Below are 18,076 nucleotides of genomic sequence, written 5' to 3'. Positions count from 1 at the left end.
CAGAAAATGACGCGGGAGAATAATGTAGAGGCATACCTCCTGGCCTTTGAGAGGACAGCCCTGCGGGAGGCTTGGCCCCAAGAACAGTGGTCTGGCATCCTCGCTTCATTCCTGTGTGGGGAGGCCCAGAAGGCCTACTATGATTTGCCTGAAGAGGCTGCAGCAGACTACCCCAGCTGAAAGCAGAGATCCTGGCCAGATCTGGGGTAATGACTGCAGTGCGGGCCCAGCGATATCATGAGTGGAGGTACCAGGAAAACAAAACCTTGCGGTCCCAATTATATGACCTCATCCATCTCGCATGAAAGTGGTTACGAACTGAGTCCCGGAGTCCGGAGGAGATTCTAGAGGTTCTGGTCATCGACCGGTACATGAGAGGACTACCGCCAGACCTTCACGCCTGGGTAGGCCAGAATGAACCCTCGACCTATGAAGAGGTTGTTGCACTTGTAGAAAGGCAAAGGACGGTGAGGGAGCTGATCCGACCAGTTAAGGAAGAAGCACCCCGGGTTAGACTAGCAGCACCAAGCCCTAGAGCTCGGGTGACTGGGCCACCAGGAAGAACCCAGGTGGAAAAAGAGCGGGGCTGAAGGCCCACCAGAAGCCACAAAGAGTCGGAGCATTGCGGGGGAAGAGGATCGTGATGTTAGACTACCCAAACCAAGAGACCGGGGAATGCCTAGGGCTCCATACAGATGTTACGCCTGCGGGGAGTGGGGACACATAGCTGCACAGTATCCCAATGCCGAGGAGCCTATGCAGTGTAACCTGGGGAACTGGGCAGACCCATGCTCCCTAATCCACCTTGTGGGGGTCTCACTAACCCCACATATGTACACTAGACCAGTGAAGCTAAATGGGGTAGAGACAACAGCACTGGTTGATTCAGGGAGTGCTATCATGCTTGTCTCGGGGAAGCTCGTGAAGCATAGGCAGCTGCTGTGGGCTTAGCATACGGGGATAACGTGTCCATGGGACAGTTGGTTATTACCCCACCATCCCAGTAAAAATCGAGATTCAGGGGAACACTACTGAGGTAGCAGCAGGTGTAGTCCCTAAACTCCCATACCCAGTGCTCATAGGGAGGGACTTCCCAGGGTTTGGAGACTTACTCCCGGTAGGGGAATTGGAGAAAGGGGGAAGCCCTGAAAGTAGTGAGGCATCCACAGTAGACTGTCAACCCCCAACCTTCTCTGAAATATCCCCAGATTTGTTCTCCACTCCCAGACAGTGTAGAAAGACAAAAAGAGAAAGAAGGGCAGCTAAGGCCTTGGGAACCCGAATACTGGCCCAAAGCCAGAGGGTCGCTCTCGTAGGTAGGCAGACCCGAGCAGCTGAAAAGGAGGCCACCCAGGAGGGAGAAGCACCCAAGTCTGACCCACACCCTAACGCCTCTGAACCAGTAGAGGCAACAGAGACTGGCCCCCTAGATCTCGGGCAGATTAGCCCCGGGAAAGGAAGTTTTGGACAGGACCAGGCTGAAGACCCAAGGTACGACAACATTAGGAAGGAGGTGACCGAAATAGATGGGGTCCCCGTGGAAGGGAAAACCCAGGGACCAGGACTCTACTTCATAATGAAGAAGAATCTCTTATACCGGGTTGCACCTGTACAGGGGCAGAAGGTACAGCAGATCCGAGTACCTCAAAAACACCAGAATGCTGTATTAAGTCTGGCCCATAGTCATCTTTTTGGGGGGCATTTGGGGGTAGAGAAGACCCTGGCACGGGTCCTGCGACGATTCTTCTGGCCCGGAGTATATGAAGAAGTGCGGAGGTACTGTGCATCCTGCCTGCAGTGTCAGCTGCACAGTCCCTGTCCCCACTCGAGGGCACCTTTAGTACCCCTTCCCATCATAGAGGTCCCCTTCGAGCGAATAGCCATGGATCTAGTGGGACCCCTGGAGAAGACAGCCCGGGGCCACCAATATATACTTGTCGTTCTGGATTATGCTACTCACTACCCAGAAGCCGTCCCCCTGCGGAACACGGCCTATAAAATGATAGCGAAAGAGTTGGTGGGGATCTTTTCCCAAGTGGGGCTACCAAAGGAGATATTAACAGACCAAGGTACCCCATTTATGTCAAAGCTAACGAAGGACCTTCTCCTCGGCATCAGCCCCACCCTTCCCTCTCCCTCCCCATGAGGCCACAATCTCCCTCCCAATCCAGCCTGCAAGCCCTCTTGGCTGGTGGCATCTCCCTGGGCTGGGCCCTCTGCCCAGAGCCCGTTCACTCTCCCCAGCTGCTCACTGCACTCAGCTCCCGACTGTTCCAGCTCCGCTCTGCCTCAGCACGGCTGCTGCTCTGCCTTCAGCGCAGCTCCCTCGGCTGCTTCTCTGGCCCCTCTGGCTGCTGCTGCTGCTCTGCTCAGCTCAGGCTGCTTCTCTGGTTCTCTCTGGCTGGTGCGGCTCTGCTCCCCAGCTCAGCTTGGGTTCCTGCTCTCCCCATAGCTCTGCCCGCTCTGGCCCAGGCAGCTCCCACTCACATAGAGGACAGGACCCCCAGCCTCTTGACTCCCTCAGCAGCCTGCCTGCCCTGTCAATCAGGCTGACCTGGAGCACTGGCTTCTCCCCTTTGGTCTTGGGGACTGTCTCAGGGTCTTGATTTCTCATTGGCCCTTCCCCTTTCTTTCTGTACTGGGAGCTAGCCAACCAATAAACCCCACTAAGTTTCAGTAAGTGGCCAACAGTCCCCTTACATCTACATAGATCGGGGTCTCAAACTCCCGGCCCCTGGGCCATCTGTGGCCCGCGAACCTCCCCAATGTGGCCCGCTGGGCTCCAGCAGTTTTGGGGCCGGGTCTCTCCCTTGGCCCCACCTGCCGCCCCCGGGAGCTCCCACTGCCACCGCCTGTGATTTACAGTGGCCCGGGGTCCTGGCAGCGCAGCGGAGCTGAGTGGCATCTGCCTGCTTGCTCCACCTGTCTGCTGGTCCCTCCCTGCGGCCCCTGGGTGGCGCTGTTCTTCTGCATGCTGCCCCGAGCGCCCCTGCGGCCAATGGGAAGCTGCGGGGTTTGCACCCCTCCACCCCCTCCAAGAACTTGCATCCCCACCCCTTCCCCACGTACCCCCCCGGCCCCCAAACTCCCTCCCTGAGCCTGCACCCCCACCCCCTCCTCCTGCACCCCCTGCCTCAGCCCAGAGTCTGCACCCAGCACCCAAATTCCATCCCAGAGCCTGCTCCCCAGACCTCCTCCCCCACCCAAACTCCCTCCCAGAGTCCAACCTCTCACCCCTTCTGCACCCAAACTCCCTCCCAGAGCCTCCACCCCCACCCCCTCCTCCTGAAACCCCACCCCCTGCTTCAGCCCAGAGTCTGCACCCAGCACCCAAACTCCATCCCAGAGCCTGCACCCCAGACCTCCTCCCTCACCCAAACTCCCTCCCAGAGCCTGCACCCCAATCCTCAAATTCCAAGTGCCTGGGCCCTAGTTATCTACACACTTTTTAGCAGCACAAACCTGCAACTGAAGCACATTTATCACTCGTTGACTAAGCAAAGTGGGGCCCTGCACGTAACTCAGTGGCACTTCCCTTTTTGTCTGTAACAGGATAACTTTTGAACACCACAGCTGATCAATTCCAGAACTTCTGGAACTGTTCGAGGCATCAATGAGAAGAGGCCTATTTAATTTTGGTGATACTCAGAAAACCAGAAAATCCTGATTTCCACCAGTGTGTGGGAAAAATCAACTAACAGCACGCCCCATTTGGTGCTGCAGGCAGAGGAATATCTGGAGTGCCCGCTGCTGCTGCATACCCACATCAGAGACAGCAGCTTAATTTTGTGCTGCTCACAGGCTGTCTGCTTATGGTGGCACGTAGAGTACATGCATTGCAAAGGTAGTTGTAATGCTTGTGTGGTGTGACACTCTGCCCCGCTCTAGTGGAGGCTAGACCAGCTAGAGATTGATGAGCCTGCTGCAGCCTTGGCTAAGAGAGCAGTATCTTTTAGCTCAGAAATAGAACCTCATGCATTAAGCTCCAGGGGTCACAGGTTTGATCTGCTGGAGTCTCTTGGCATATACACTGCAGTGAAAGGCCCTGGCAAGCGGGGAAGCAGCAGGAACTATACGACTAAAAGTAGCAGTGTAGACATAGGAGGCACAGCTCGGGTGTGTAGAGATCTGTGTGGATTATACACCTTGCAGGTTCAGGTACGTAGAGCACTCCACTCTACCCGTCCAAGCCATGCCTCCCTGTGTATGCTGCTGTTTATACCCGTGCTAGCACGGTGTGCACTGTTTGTACTCTGCCCACGGCTGCAAGTGTCGCCATATCTTCAGTGGGTGTACACCTCTGCCTACAAACGCACCAAAACGTGCGACTTCTAGTTAGAGCTAGAGGCCATCTCAAAGAGACAGCAACCCAGGCAGTCACAAAAGGGCAGAAGAGTTGCCCAAGGTTCTTGGGCTGACAGCAATACTACTGACACACTGAAGTGCAAAAATCTGCTAAATTGCTAACTGCACCTGAATCCTGACCTGTATTCCCCCACCCCCCTTCTATTCCGGTCCTTCCCACACAGCCCTGCCAATGCCCTTCAGTCCTGCCCTGCACACCCCCCCACTGCTATTCCAGTCCTGGGCTCCTCACACAGCTCTGCCAATGCCACTCAGTCCTGCCCTGCAGCCCCTGCTAGTCCAGTCCCCCCCACAGCTCTGCCCAAAACTTCTTTAGAAGTGCCAAGATGAGGCACTGAGATATGGGCTTGTACGACTAAAAAGCAGCCGATTTTTTGAGGTTACAGAGGCAGGACAAAACCCACAGGACTATAGAATCCTTCCATGGATTAAATCCACCACTGCCCAGGTCCAAAGAACCTTTTCCCTTCCCCTTGTCTCTGAGGTGTCTCTAAAGATCATCACTATCCCTCTTCCACACACTCAGGAGTTAGTCCGGCTTTTCCTTCTCAAAGGTGTAACTGAGCCAGAGCTCTACATGCTAGAGGCATGGCGGAGAGGGCTAATAGGAACCACACTGGCCCTTGCCACCTCCACTAGCAGTATCCGCACTGGGAAATGTAACAGTAGATCATAAATCTACTTCTGAACTTCCTATCCATTAACCCCACTGCCTCACTGGAGGGGACTCTTCTCATCATTACAAACTGCTGCCAGTAACCCAGATTCTGGCCCAAATTCTAATGATGGCTGTAACTACTCTTATTTATACCTTGGTTTGGGCCGTAGGCTTGCATCACGGAGCCCATCCCAGTGTTGTGCAGGATGGAATGTGCTGAGAGCCACATGGTGAGGGACTGGAGTTCTGCGTGGGCCTCTCTTCCTCCCAATGTGGGCACCAGAATGAAAGGGCTGCAGAACCCACTGGCATAATGTCTGGCCCCAGGGAAGCTGGCACAAAGGCAGCCTGCATGTCCTTGCTGAGTCTCCTGGTTGTTTACTCCATGTCCCTCCTGTTAGAACAAAGTCAGGTTATGTGGGCCAGGGCCCTGCAGCAAGTCAATGCCTCAGTTGTAAATATGCAGCTGGCTGCTCTGTTGCTTGGCTCAAATCCACTGTGCTCCCCGTGGCCCCTGTTGTAACAAAGCCAAGTAATTAAGTGATGAACCAGCAAATTCTGTCCTGTCCCACTTTCCAAATCCTCTGATATCTGCTCACTGCTTTCCTGTCTTCTCCTAAACTCCCACACCGTCAATATGCTCAACAACTACAAGGTGTCCAGGTGGACCAGCCAGCTATTGGCTAAAGCTGGTGAAAATCTCCAATGGAACATTTCTCTTGTGATGGCTCTGCTCAGCAGGGGACTGTAACTCCCATCAGCCACCTCCACACTGCACTTCCCCTTCCTCCCGGCCAGGTGCAGGAAAAGGAGCAGAATCTGCCTGGGAAGTGGTGGCTGCTTGGCTAGCCAGGAGCTAAAGGAAGCTGGATGCAGAGGGCAGTCCCCAGGAACAGATGCAGAGCTGCATATGGAACAGTCTGTGTTTGCTGGAGGTTACAGATGGGTGCAGGTCTGTGTGGGGCTTATGAGGGAGCAGCAGCAGAGAGCCAGTGCAGAGTGGCCCCAATGAGAGACACTAAGTAAACCTGGCCTGGAAACCTGCTAGGGTTGCTAACCTCCTGACTGAACAAAACCAAACACCCTTGCCCCGCCCCGTCTCCAAGGCCCCAACCTGCTCCATCCAATGCTTGCTCTCCCCCACCTCACTCACTCACTCACTCATTTTCTTGAATAGAGAATGGACTGAAAGAGGTCACCCCAGGCACTAGGCAAGAAGAGCCCTGACTCTCAACTGGCCAGCCCCAGAGACTCAAACATTTATCACTATTGCTCACTGGGAGCTGTAACTGTTTAAGCATCTGGACCTAGGGCATCTACAATCTTCCCCTTTCCTGCCAGCCCTAGTAAAATACCCTTTCCTTTAGCCACGTGTCTGGCGGTTAGTGGGACTCACCAGGGCTAGCACGCAAAGGCCTAGCTGCTGAAGCACCTACATGGTTTGCCTCCGAGCTGTGGTACACCTATTAGCACCCTAGGAGTCTGGCATATTCAACGATGGGTTAAAGAATTTTGCGGCCCTGTGCACTATGGAAATTAGGCCGCGCATGTGAACCAACATCTGTAAATATGAGAACGCCTTCATTCATTATTATTATTTCTAGATCTTTCTGAGCAGAAAACACAGAAGCACCACTGGCAGTGAAAAGAGTTTGCTCCTATGGTAACTTGAGCAGTACTGTATTCTGAGTATGAGAAAGAATACAAGCAGAATTTGAATATAAGAATAAAAATTGTATAGTGCCTCACTGAGTGAGAACAAGCATTACAGTGTGTAGAGCTGCACAGTTCATGAACCAGAAGAAAACATGTATGTTTAATATATTTTAAAATGTTTTGTTTGTTTGGGGTTTTTGTTAACCTTACAACCACAATATAGTTCACTTTGTTACATTTTTTCAACAAAATAATTATTTGTATAGGATGCATAGCTTCAGAACATAACATGCACCTAGTGTACTTCATTAAATTGGTTTATTGCAGAGGTTCTCAAACTTCATTGCACCGCGACCCCCTTCTGACAACAACAATTATTACATGACACGAGGAGGGGAGACCGAAGCCTGAGCCCAGCTGCCCCGGGTGGTGAGGCCAAAGCCCAAGCCCCACTGTCCCAGGTGGAGGGGCGAAAGCCGAAGCCGAAGGCTATGGGCTTCAGCCCCAGGCAGGGGGCCTGTAACCTGAGCCCCACCACCCAGGGCTGAAGCCCTTGCACTTTGGTTTCAGTCCCGGGTGATGGGGCTCGGGCTTTGGCCCTGGCCCCTAGCGCCAACAAATCTGAGCCAGCCCTAGCGACCCCATTAAAATGGGGTCCTGCCCCACAGTTTGAGAACTGCTGGTTTATTGAATTCTTAGATCATTAAATCCAAACAACTCAAACTGACTATATAAATGCACAACAGAAACATGGCCTTAACTATAGTACTGCAGGGGCTTCTTCCCAGATCAGTGGCTTGCAAAATTTTCAATTATTTCACTGTAATCCAGGGTTCACGTCACATCACTCTGAACAGACATTAAGGCCAGGGTGTTTATTATGGCCTGTCCCCATTGTTGTGCGGTCTGAGGTTTTAATTCTCCTCATCCTGGAGAATGACTGTTCCACTTCAGCATTTGTAACCGGCAATGTGAGGTAAATACGAAGAGTGATGCCCACATTTGGAAAAGTGGATTCTGGGTAGGGAGCCTTCAGCTGCTCTAGTAGGTTAGCTGGCAAGTAACAATCTTCATTGTTTGCAAAAGAACAAAACTGTTCAAACTCATCTTCAAAAGTTGCTTCGGGATCAGATGCATATTTTGCAAACAAAGCTGCAGCTGCAGAAGAAATCTCAGTGTGCAGTATATTGTTGAAGTTGTTTAGGGAGCCAAAATCCTTAAATAAATGAATATAAGTGTGACACTGCACCCCATATTCATCATAGTAATATTATTATAATATGGTTATGGCATAATTATGATGCATTTTGTACAAGATATTGTGTGAAGTGTCATTGGAAAAGTTATGATTTGCTGAATATGATTATCCTATTTGTATGCAGATATTTTTATATCTGAAGTTATAAATACTGACTAGTAACACCCACTAGACAAGATGCTTTCAGTCTAGATAGCTGGTTGGGAAGGGCCTATTCAGGGCAATGAACCATCATGCAAAACAATAGGCCTTAGGAGAAGCTTATCTCCTACCTGGTGAGCCTTCCTGAGAACACTCCAGACAGCCTGTAAGTAATGGCTGCTAAGACTGTACAAGGGCATGTGATCAGGTCATATGATTCTGGACTCTATCTTCGGATATCAGTATTTTTCCACAAATCAGTCTGGGAACCAAGTTTCGAAACAAAGGGTTCCCACCATATGCTAAAGTTATATAAAGGAGGGAGTGACATCATCTACGGTCTTCACTCCCCACACAAGAAGACTCCCGTAAACACCTGAGGAAAAAGACTGAATTGGGGGAATTGCTGGACCCAGGCTAAAGGGATTGTTAGCCTGTATATGAAGACCTGAGAAACCCAAGCTGTAAAGCTAATGCAGCTTGTGCCTTAAGAATCTACAAGTCTGCTTGTATCATCTCTTAGGGTGAGAATCTGCTATTCATATACAATCTATCTAGTATATTAAGCTTAGTTTTCATTTTTTGTTTATTTACTAGGTAATCTGCTTTGATCTGTTTGCTATCACTTATAATCACTTAAAATCTATCTTTTGTAGTTAATAAACTTGTTTCAATCTAAACCAGTGAGTTTAGAGTGAAGTGCCTGGAAATCTTAGCTCAAGGGGCAGGGGCTGTTGCATTTCCTCTCCACATTGAGCAGGTGGGAAGTGAACTGGATAATAAATTCATACTGTTTGGGGTTTGGACCAGGATAGCATGGTACCGCTCTGGGGTCCTAGGCTGGGGATCTGGGGGTTATTTTGGCGGTAGCCCCTCTATTGTTTGTTCACACGCAGTGACTGGTCAGAGAGCCTGCATGTAACTGCAGCTGGGTGTGTCCTTACCTGTGTGTTTGCTGGTGGAACTGTAAAATCAGGAGCGTGTCTGCAGCTTGTCACAGCAGCACAGTGTGAGAGGGAGCCCCAGCTGGTGTGTCACAGGGCTAAGTGGTACCCCAGTTCCAGGTGGCACCCTGGGGGGGAATCCATCACAATAAGCTTCCAGACGACTTTGCAGGGGCATTTTCAATTATGTCAGGGTCAATTATGATGTTAAAAGTTTCTATTCCACATTTTTGTGGCCCCTGCAACTCTGTATTTGGTGTGTTGGATTCACATATCTGCTGTTTATGTTTTGGGACTCAAGGAGTGCAAGTGCTTCCCTCAGGTACCGTAAAAAAATCAGCCAATGACTTCAGGAGTTGAGTAGTGGAAGCAAGGTCGATCTCACACAAACTGACAGCTGGGGAATTAAAAAATCTCCTTTGAGAGGAAATAGGGTGCAGCAGGGTATTAACTGTTGACAGGGCACTCTGAGTCCATGCTCCAAGGACTATTCAAGTGCTAACTCTTCACATGTTTTCACTTCCCACGTCTTGGCCAGGACCACAGGGAGGTGAAGGCTGGGTTATCATCCACAGCCAATTGCATAACCTTTTCCAACTGTTTGTACTGGAAGTGACTAGAGCTAGGCCCGTGCAGGTTGGGGTTTACAGCAGAGTGACATTGTTTACACAAAACTCCTTTTTGGTGAAAAATGAAGATTGGGCAACAGCAAAACTTTTGCAAATTATTTTGGTTAAAAAAAACCCTTAAACCAAATTCCAAAAAAAACCCAGAACATTTTGTTCTGACATTTTCAAATAAAATGTTTTGATTTTTTTGGTTCAAAATTGCTTTTCCTTGCAACAGTTCCTTTTAATTGTATTTTAAAAATACTCAAATACATTAAAAAAGACTCAAAATCAAAATGAATTTTTTTCTTTCAGCTTGAATGAAATGTTTCAATTGACCCCAAATTTTTTTTCAACCTTTTGATTCACTAAGTGTTTAGAAAACTTTTGGTTTTGGTTCAATCCAAACCAATTAAAAAAATTTGCAATTGTCAGCAAATCAAAAAATTACTTATTCTCCTAGGTCTATTGGTCTAAATAGGATCCATCCTTCTCCTGACTAAGGCTTCCCCTGTATTTCAGATCTCCGTTTCGTGGAAGCAGGGCAGGGGTTTCCCACACTCCTTGAATGACCTTAATTCACTAATGGGGTAAGGGATTAACCATCAGAATGTCTGACTTCTGTTTTCCGATGTGCCACAAAAAGGGCTTCTTCCTTTGCCTTTCTATTGCACCTCCCACCAGAAGATCCTAAACCACTTGACAACCATTAATCAGTTGAGCCCAACACGCCCCTGCCAGGTGGGTCAGGATCATTACCTCCATTTTTCAGATGGGTAAAGTCAGATACAGAGGGGAACAGATGTGCCCAAGGTCAAACAGTAAATCGGTGGCAGGGCTGAGAAATGAACCCACTTCTCCAAACTCCAATGTCTTTGCTCACAAGACTCTCCTTTCTCCATTTAGAGCCCCAGTGTGCCAATCTTACTGTGTTCCAAAGAGACCATTCACAACTAGCACCAGCTTCCTGGGGAGCTAAAGAAGCAGTCCCGCTCCCTCGAACAACTGAGGGCGCTGATATGCACAGAGTTAGTCTGATGTTGCCTCCCACTGGTTGGAATATGATGCATCCCAGCTCCTACTCTAGCACAGCTGTTCAGCCAGGATAGGCAAGTACTGTGGATGTGAGCAAGTGTGCTCTATGCACTCCTGCAAGGGCAGTGGCACAAACACACCCCCTACAGGGACAGCTCCACTCATTCAGCCAGCAAAGGGCACTTTTGTCCCCATGGCCAGCTCTGACACTCACCATGCAGCAGGGGGCAATAGTACACAAAATGGTCTCTCACTGTCATTCCCTACAGACAGGACTGACTAGAAGCAGGAAAGACAATTGTACGGAGACAATTGTACGGGGTCCCCAGACTCAGGGGTCCCCAAAACTTTGGTAACATCTGCATAAATAAAGTAAATTGGAGGGGGAGGGGCCCCCACACACGTGATGTCCCAGGGCCCCAATTTCTCTCAACGGGCCTGCCTGCATGTGTGCCAGGGGGCTATTATTAGAGGTAACTGGCTAAGCTGCCAGTGGAATGTGATATGCAATATTGCCAACACTTGAGATTTTTTTTGTGAGTGATGGGACTTCGGGGGTGGTGGGGGAGCAGGGGGAGAGGGGCTGGAGCTCGCCTCACACTGACACAAGGCACCCACCTGGGGCCAGAGGTCTGGAGACTCTCCCCTCCCATCGCCATTCTCACAGGAGGGGAACGGGGAGAGGGGAGCAAAGAGCCCAGCCGCTCCAGATGGCTCCTCTGCTCCTCCCCACTCCCCTCTCCTCCCTTCTGCATCTGGTCTGGGAAGGGGGAGGGGGGAAGAGCCCTGGTACCCCTCCAGCCTGGGAGAAGGGGTGGGGACCCCACTGCAAGCCCCTCCCCCTCAGGCCTTGGAGAAAGAGGGGTGAAGAGACCCAGTAAGAACTGACATGAGGCTGAAGGGGGCTGCTTGGGGAACTGATGGGGGCTGGGGAACAGGATTAATGCCTGGACATGGGACAGGCAGATGTGGGGGTGAGAGCTCCTGCAGCAGGGCCCCAAATCCCCTTAACCCAAACCTCTGGTAGAGTGGGTCAGACTGACAGTTGCATACACACACAGGGGAGGGGCACGGGGAGTTCAAAAGACCAAAACCACAATGGTGTCTTTCTTTATATAGAACCTTAAGATTTTAGGGAGGCCAATCTGATTATGTTGAGGGTCTGACTTGCGCTTTTTGATCTCTTGTGGTTGGTAGTACTGGGAATGGGGACAGAAAAGGTTTCTCTGGAAACGCTGGGCAGGATTTGGGGAGTTTGTTCCAGTCCCCACAGAATGCTGGACTGGCCCAGTAATGAGCTAAAGGGCTTCTCCAACCACCGCAGAGTGCTGCTGGAGTGATACAAAGAGGGGATGGGGGTGAATGGTTCAGACACAGGACAGTGTCTCACATGAACACCTCCAATAAATACTCTTCTCCCCAAAAAAAGAAAAGCAGGACTTGTGGCACCTTAGAGACGAACAAATTTATTTGAGCATAAGCTTTTGTGAGCTACAGCTCACTTCATCGGATGCATGTAGTGGAAAATGCAGTGGGGAGATTTTATATACACAGAGAACATGAAACAATGGGTGTTACCATACACACTGTAACCAGAGTGATCAGTTTCTCAGGGTCTGGCCAGGGATATTTTCTGTGCCATGAGTTAAGATTGGCTCTGGCTCCTCCTCACGTACCTCTCTCCATTGCCCAAATGGTCCTGGTCCCCTGCCCTTGTCTCGCCCCTCCCGGGGGCTGTTTGCAGAGAGAGGTATAAAGGGGCGGACCCAGCGGACAGCCCGGGTGCAGGGAGCCAGCGGACAAGGCTGTGTGTCTGCCTCACTCACCATCCTCGCTCTGCACCATGGGCAAGGACAGGCTGCCCGGAGGCCCGAACATCTTCCTGCTGCTCCTCTTCCTCCTCCCTGGAGACACGTCACCCACCACCGAACCGTAAGCTGCACACGCAGAGGGGGCTCGTGCTGTCTTCTCTTTTCTTTCCTTCATCCCCCTCACAGCGCTGCCAGTGCCACTCAGACCTGCCCTGCAGCCCCCCTGCCATTCCAGTCCTGGGCTCCCCACACAGCGCTGCCAATGCCCCTCAGTCCTGCCCTGCAGCCCCCCTGTTATTCCAGTTTCCTTGCCTGTGAGGGAGAGCTCAGAAAAGTGTTGATCTTTTCTCCTCTTCTTTAAAGCCAGTTTGCTTCCCTTGGCAGCCACAGACTGTGCTTGTTCCCAAAGAGAGTCAGTGACCTAGATTCCTGTCTGTCAGCACAGACCCTGGCTGTGGCACATTCTGCCGGAATATCCACCTGGGGCACTGCAAACTAGCAACTTGGCTGCAACCTCGCCTCCATTGAGGGGCCTGAAGAGGGCGCGTGGCCAAGCTCAGCCAGGAGCTGGGCAGACTCAGGGTATCCCTTTGGCAGTGTCGACTGGCAGAGACTTCCCCTGGAGCCCGGCATAGATTAGAACATTTGCCCTCCAGTGGGCACTCCCCTGTCCTGGGGGCAGCACCCCTCCTCGCTGGTGTACATGAGCAGGTACAATTTACAATGCCCTGATTCAGCAGGCGATGGATCTAGGGTTGATAACTTTCTATTTGCACAAAACTGAACACCCTTGCCCTGACCTCTGCCCTTCCCCCTCCTCCAAGGCCCCGACCATGTCCCGCCCCCTGCTCACTCCATCCCCCCCTCCCTTTCTCGTTTGCTCTCCCCACCCTCACTCACTTGCTCATTTTCACCAGGCTGGCTCAGGGGACTGGGGTGCAGGAGGGGGTGACGGCTGCAGCTGGGGGTGCAGGCTCTGGGGTGGGGCCAGAAATTAGGGGTTCAGGGTGCGGGAAGGGACTCCAGGCCTGGGTAGGGGTTGGGGTGTGGGGGGGTGAGGGCTTCGGCTGGGGGTGAGGGCTCTGATGTGGGGCTGGAGATGAGGGATTTGGGGTGCAGGAAGGGGCTCCGGGCTGAGGGGTTCAGAGTGCAGGAGGGGACTCTGGGCTGGGGTTGAGGCATGCGGGGTAAGGCTCTGGGTGGGGCTGGGCATGAGGGGTTTTGGGGTGCAGGAGGGTGCTCCGGGCTGGGACTGAGTTTTGGAGTTTGGAGAGTGGGAGGGGTTTGGAGAGCGGGAGGGCTGGGTCAGGAGGTTGGGGAATGTGGGGGGAAGTGAGGGCTTCAGCTGGGAGTGCGGACTCTGGGGTGGGGCTGAGGATGATGGGGTGGGGTGAAGGATGGTGCTCCGGGCTGGGATTGAGGGGTTCAGAGGGCAGGAGGAGGATCGAGTCTGGGGCGGGGGTTGGGGGTGCAGGCTCCGGGCAGCGCTTATCTCAAGTAGCTTCTGGAAGCAGCAGCATGTCCCCCCTCCGGCTCCTACGCAGAGGCTCGGCCAGGCAGCTCTGAGCACTACTCCATCTGCAGGCACCGCCCCTGCCATTCCCATTGGCCATGGTTCCTGGCCCATGGAAGCTCTGGGGGCGGTGCTTGGGGCGGAGGCAGCGTGCAGAGCCCCGTGGCTGCACTTACACGTAGGAGCCGGAGGGGGGACATGCTGGCTGCTCCCTGGGAGCCGTGTGGAGTGGAGGTTAGCATGGAGCCTGCCAGCCCCGCTGCGTGGCGCCGCCAACCAGACAGTCAGCAGCCCGGTCAGCAGTGTTGACCGGAGCCACCAGTATGCCTTTTCGACCGGGTGTTCCGGTCACCTGGTCACTCTAGATAGATCTAGTCCCATAACTCCAATGTCAGATCTCTTAATCCAATTCACTCCATATTGTTTTGAATTGCCACCCTGCCAGAAATTCTGACATTTCAAAAATTGGTCTCATTGCAAATTGGAACACACAGTCCAAATTTTTCATGGAATGGAAATCCCAGAAATATTTTATTCAGAAAATCTAAACACTTACCTTTTGATAATGTCAAAACATTGTACTGTAATATAAAATGAAAAGGAGTACTTGTGGCACCTTAGAGACTTGAGCATAAGCTTTTGTGAGCTACAGCTCACAGTGAGCTGTAGCTCACGAAAGCTTATGCTCAAATAAATTGGTTAGTCTCTAAGGTGCCACAAGTACTCCTTTTCTTTTTGCGAATACAGACTAACACGGCTGCTCCTCTGAAACCTGTAATATAAAATGTTGCACATCATAATGTATTATATTTAATATTCTATAACATTCATATTATAATATAAAAGTCAAAACATTTTTACGTTATTTAAATAAGAATGTCAAAACAATTCATTTAGACATTTTCCCATTCAAAATGTTGTCAAAATTGACACGCTCCTGCAAATTGTCTCCATTATGATGAAACTGCATTTTCTGACAGAAAACGGTTCCCTCTGAATTCTTTTGCCTCGCTCTGTTCCACTCTGAGCATGTAGTTTCATCTGGTCAGACTTGTCTGCGTCTTGCACCTTTAAATGGAGAGAAGACCCCCCTCTGTGCTGCAGAAGCAGCTGCCATTTTGTGTTCAGTTGCATCCTACAGGAGAGGCCCCGCTCTTCTCTCTCCATCTGTCTTACCAAGACCTGCCTTTTGTCCTATCTCATTCTCTTAGTCTAGACGAAAATTTGTTCTTGCTGAAAGGGCAGAGGAAGAACACAACATGAGGCACTGTCACCAAGTCTATTCTGCTCTGTGTGAGGCATTTTATGCACATTTTAATGAAATAATTTGCATATTTGTGAATACTTTGCATATGAGCATAAATTTAAGCTCATGGTCGACAAACCCTGCCCCAAGCAGAGGGGGGGAGGGCTGGCCAAGGAGCTCAACAACACATGGCCGCTATGGAAGGTCAGTGCTGAAAGGTCTCTGGGGGCAGAGCTGCTGGAGTGGTAAGGCTGCTGGGGCTGGAACTCCTGCAACGCATTGGGCTGTACAGATTGATGGGGGCTGAGGGGTTGTACAGGGGGGTGGTGGCGGCCAATATCAGACCCCTCACATTTAGGGTTACCATACGTCCATATTTTCCCGGATATGTCCGGCTTTTTGGTTCTTAAATCGGCCTCCGGGAGGAATTTTTAAATTTTAAAAATTCCTCCCGGGAAAATATGGACCTATTTAAATATCTAAAAACATCCGGGAGGGCAGCTGCAACAGCGAAGGTTACCCCGCCACCCTGTGGACTGTCCTCTTTTTTGAATGTTCAAATATGGTAACCCTATTCACATTGTGCTTTTGCCCCAGCCAGCTTCTGCAGCCTCTGTTAGAGAGCTTATTCCTTCACTCTCCCACTTGGTCCTTCTCGCATGAACAGAGAGCAACAATACCCGAAGTCTGAAGGTGCAAACAATTTGATGTTTATTGGGGTGAACTTCCAGCAAGCTTAAATACAAGTTCCTTTTTCCTTATTTTCGAATCCCAACTTACTTCCTGTTTGCCCCTAATTTATATAGTAATATTCTTAGCTATACCTTAACCAATCATACTACTGAAATTTAACTAACCAATCCTAACATACTGTAACATGATTAGCTAACCAATTATATCCCACCACCTTAATCAGTTTACACCCAGCAAAATTAATTATACAGCAAACAGAAACAATCACAGAACCAGACAGAGATTATACAGACAAACAATAGCAAAGTGGGAACTATAATGACAAAACAATACAGAAGTGAGGATTTCACATCCCAGCTATTGATAAGTGAGTTCTTGCCAGACAGGATGCTATCAAACTAAGTTTCCTTTTACATTTTCTAGGCACTTCCCTTTCTCTGGAGGCGATAGGCATTACCAGGACAGGAGTGTATTCCTAACAGCCCAATAGCACCTTCTTTCAATGTGACTAGTTTGGAATGTGAGGATGTGACCGTTTGCTTCACAGCTTATGGCTGCCTCTGCTGCTTAGCCAAAGGCCTTAGCCTAAGAACAGGGCCTCAAACTGTCACAGTAAAAGAAGGCCCTTACACCAGCAGACAGTGATTTTGATTCTTTCTTTTATACCTCTAGAACTAGCCAAGTGATAAGAATACCCCTAAATTCTTAAAGTACAGGCCTTTGCAGACAGGCCTGAATATCTATATCCTAACAGCCTCTGCCATCACCTCCAGGCCGCTTGCTCTGATCCAGCAGGGAGAGAGGAGGCACCTGGCTACTTGCTCAGCAAATGCCACAGCTGCCTCTAGCAGCCATAAGGTGCAACTGCAGGAAACTGCCTGCTGCCTTCTTACAGCTCAGCCCTTGGTCTCTATTCTATGTAGGTTCTCATAGTGTGCGAATCACTGCAGTACCAGCGAGCCTGCCACTAGAGTGTTAAGCCAGACGACTGTCACATGTTGTTCCTTCTGTCATCCTCACCCCAGAGGGAGAAGTGTGTGCCATGCAGTGTCTGGCAGAGTGGGTGTCAAATGCTATCAGAGCAGAAGGGCTGATTTCAGGCCCCCTTTGCACTCACTCTGCACCAGGTGCCAGGCAGGGAAGAATCAGCTCCCAGCCTTTATTGGCTGAGATTGAAGATAGAGAGAAAATCACACAGGGCTTGATTCAAAGCCCAGTGAGGTGAATGGAAAGAGTCCTATTGACTTCCATGGGCTTTGGCTCAGGCCTAATAAAGGGCGAAGAGGAATTTAATCAGAGCCAGATTAAGGCTACTCCTACCTGACTTTGTCATTTTGAAATCTTGGCTAAGCAAGATGAACAGCCCCCCGGCAGAAAGCTGGGTGTCCCAGGGGGCTTCATGCTGCTGCATGTCCAGCCTCCCAGCAGTGACGCTCTGCCAGCATCTCTGCTCTGAGTCAGCAGGCTGCAGCCTTCTGTAGTAGGGTTGCCAGGCATCCAGTTTTTGACCAGAATGCCTGCTTGAAAAGGGACCCTGGCGGCTCTGGTCAGCACTGCTGACTGGGCCATTAAAAGTCTGGTTGGCCACCTGCAGCAAGGCAGGCAGGGTGCCTGCCTGGCTTTGCTAAGCTCCCAGAAAGCTGCCGGCATCTCCATCTGGCTCCTAGGCTTAGGGGTGGCCAGGGGAGCTCTGCACGCTGCTTCCCTCCCTCCTCCCAGCGCTGGGTCCGCATCTCCCATTGGCCAGGAATTGCGGCCAATGGAAACTGCGGAGTGGCACCTGCATGCAGGGGCAGCATGGAGACTGCAGAGCCACTTGGCTGTACCTCTGCCTAGGAGCCAGACAGGCTGGCAGCTTTCTCGGAGCCTCCTGAAGTAAGCACCACCCAGAGCCTGCATCCCAAACCCCCTCCCACACACCAGCCCCCTGCCCCAGCCCTGAGCCCCCTCCTGCACCCCAAACCCCTCATCCCCACCCCAAAGCCCACACCCCCAGCTGGAGCCCTCACTCCCTCCCGCACCCCAATCCCCTGCCCCAGCCCAGAGTCCCCTCCTGCACTCTGAACCCCTCAACTCTGTCTCCACCCCTGAGCCCACACCCCAACCACCTGCCCCAGACTGGTGAAAATGAGTGAGGGTGGGGGAGAG

At 51.1% G+C, this 18,076-nt stretch overlaps 1 protein-coding gene across 3 annotated transcripts in view; it reads left to right on the top strand.

The window, feature by feature from the left end:
• The first annotated feature begins 12,405 nt into the window (after positions 1-12,405).
• LOC140898777 (alpha-2-macroglobulin-like) overlaps positions 12,406-18,076 on the top strand; it is a 57,890-nt gene continuing 52,219 nt past the window's right edge. For 2 of the 3 annotated variants that reach the window (XM_073313165.1, XM_073313156.1), the window contains exon 1: positions 12,413-12,597. In XM_073313165.1, coding sequence (XP_073169266.1) covers positions 12,509-12,597 — 89 coding nt within the window. In that variant the 5' untranslated portion in view covers positions 12,413-12,508. Of the gene's footprint in view, positions 12,598-18,076 lie in introns of all 3 variants that reach the window. The other variant, XM_073313174.1, reaches the window with a different exon arrangement.

Source organism: Lepidochelys kempii, chromosome 1, assembly GCF_965140265.1.
Source record: "Lepidochelys kempii isolate rLepKem1 chromosome 1, rLepKem1.hap2, whole genome shotgun sequence".
NCBI lineage: Eukaryota > Metazoa > Chordata > Testudines > Cheloniidae > Lepidochelys > Lepidochelys kempii.
Note: the sequence above shows the minus strand (reverse complement) of the source record. Positions and strands in the feature narration are given on the sequence as shown.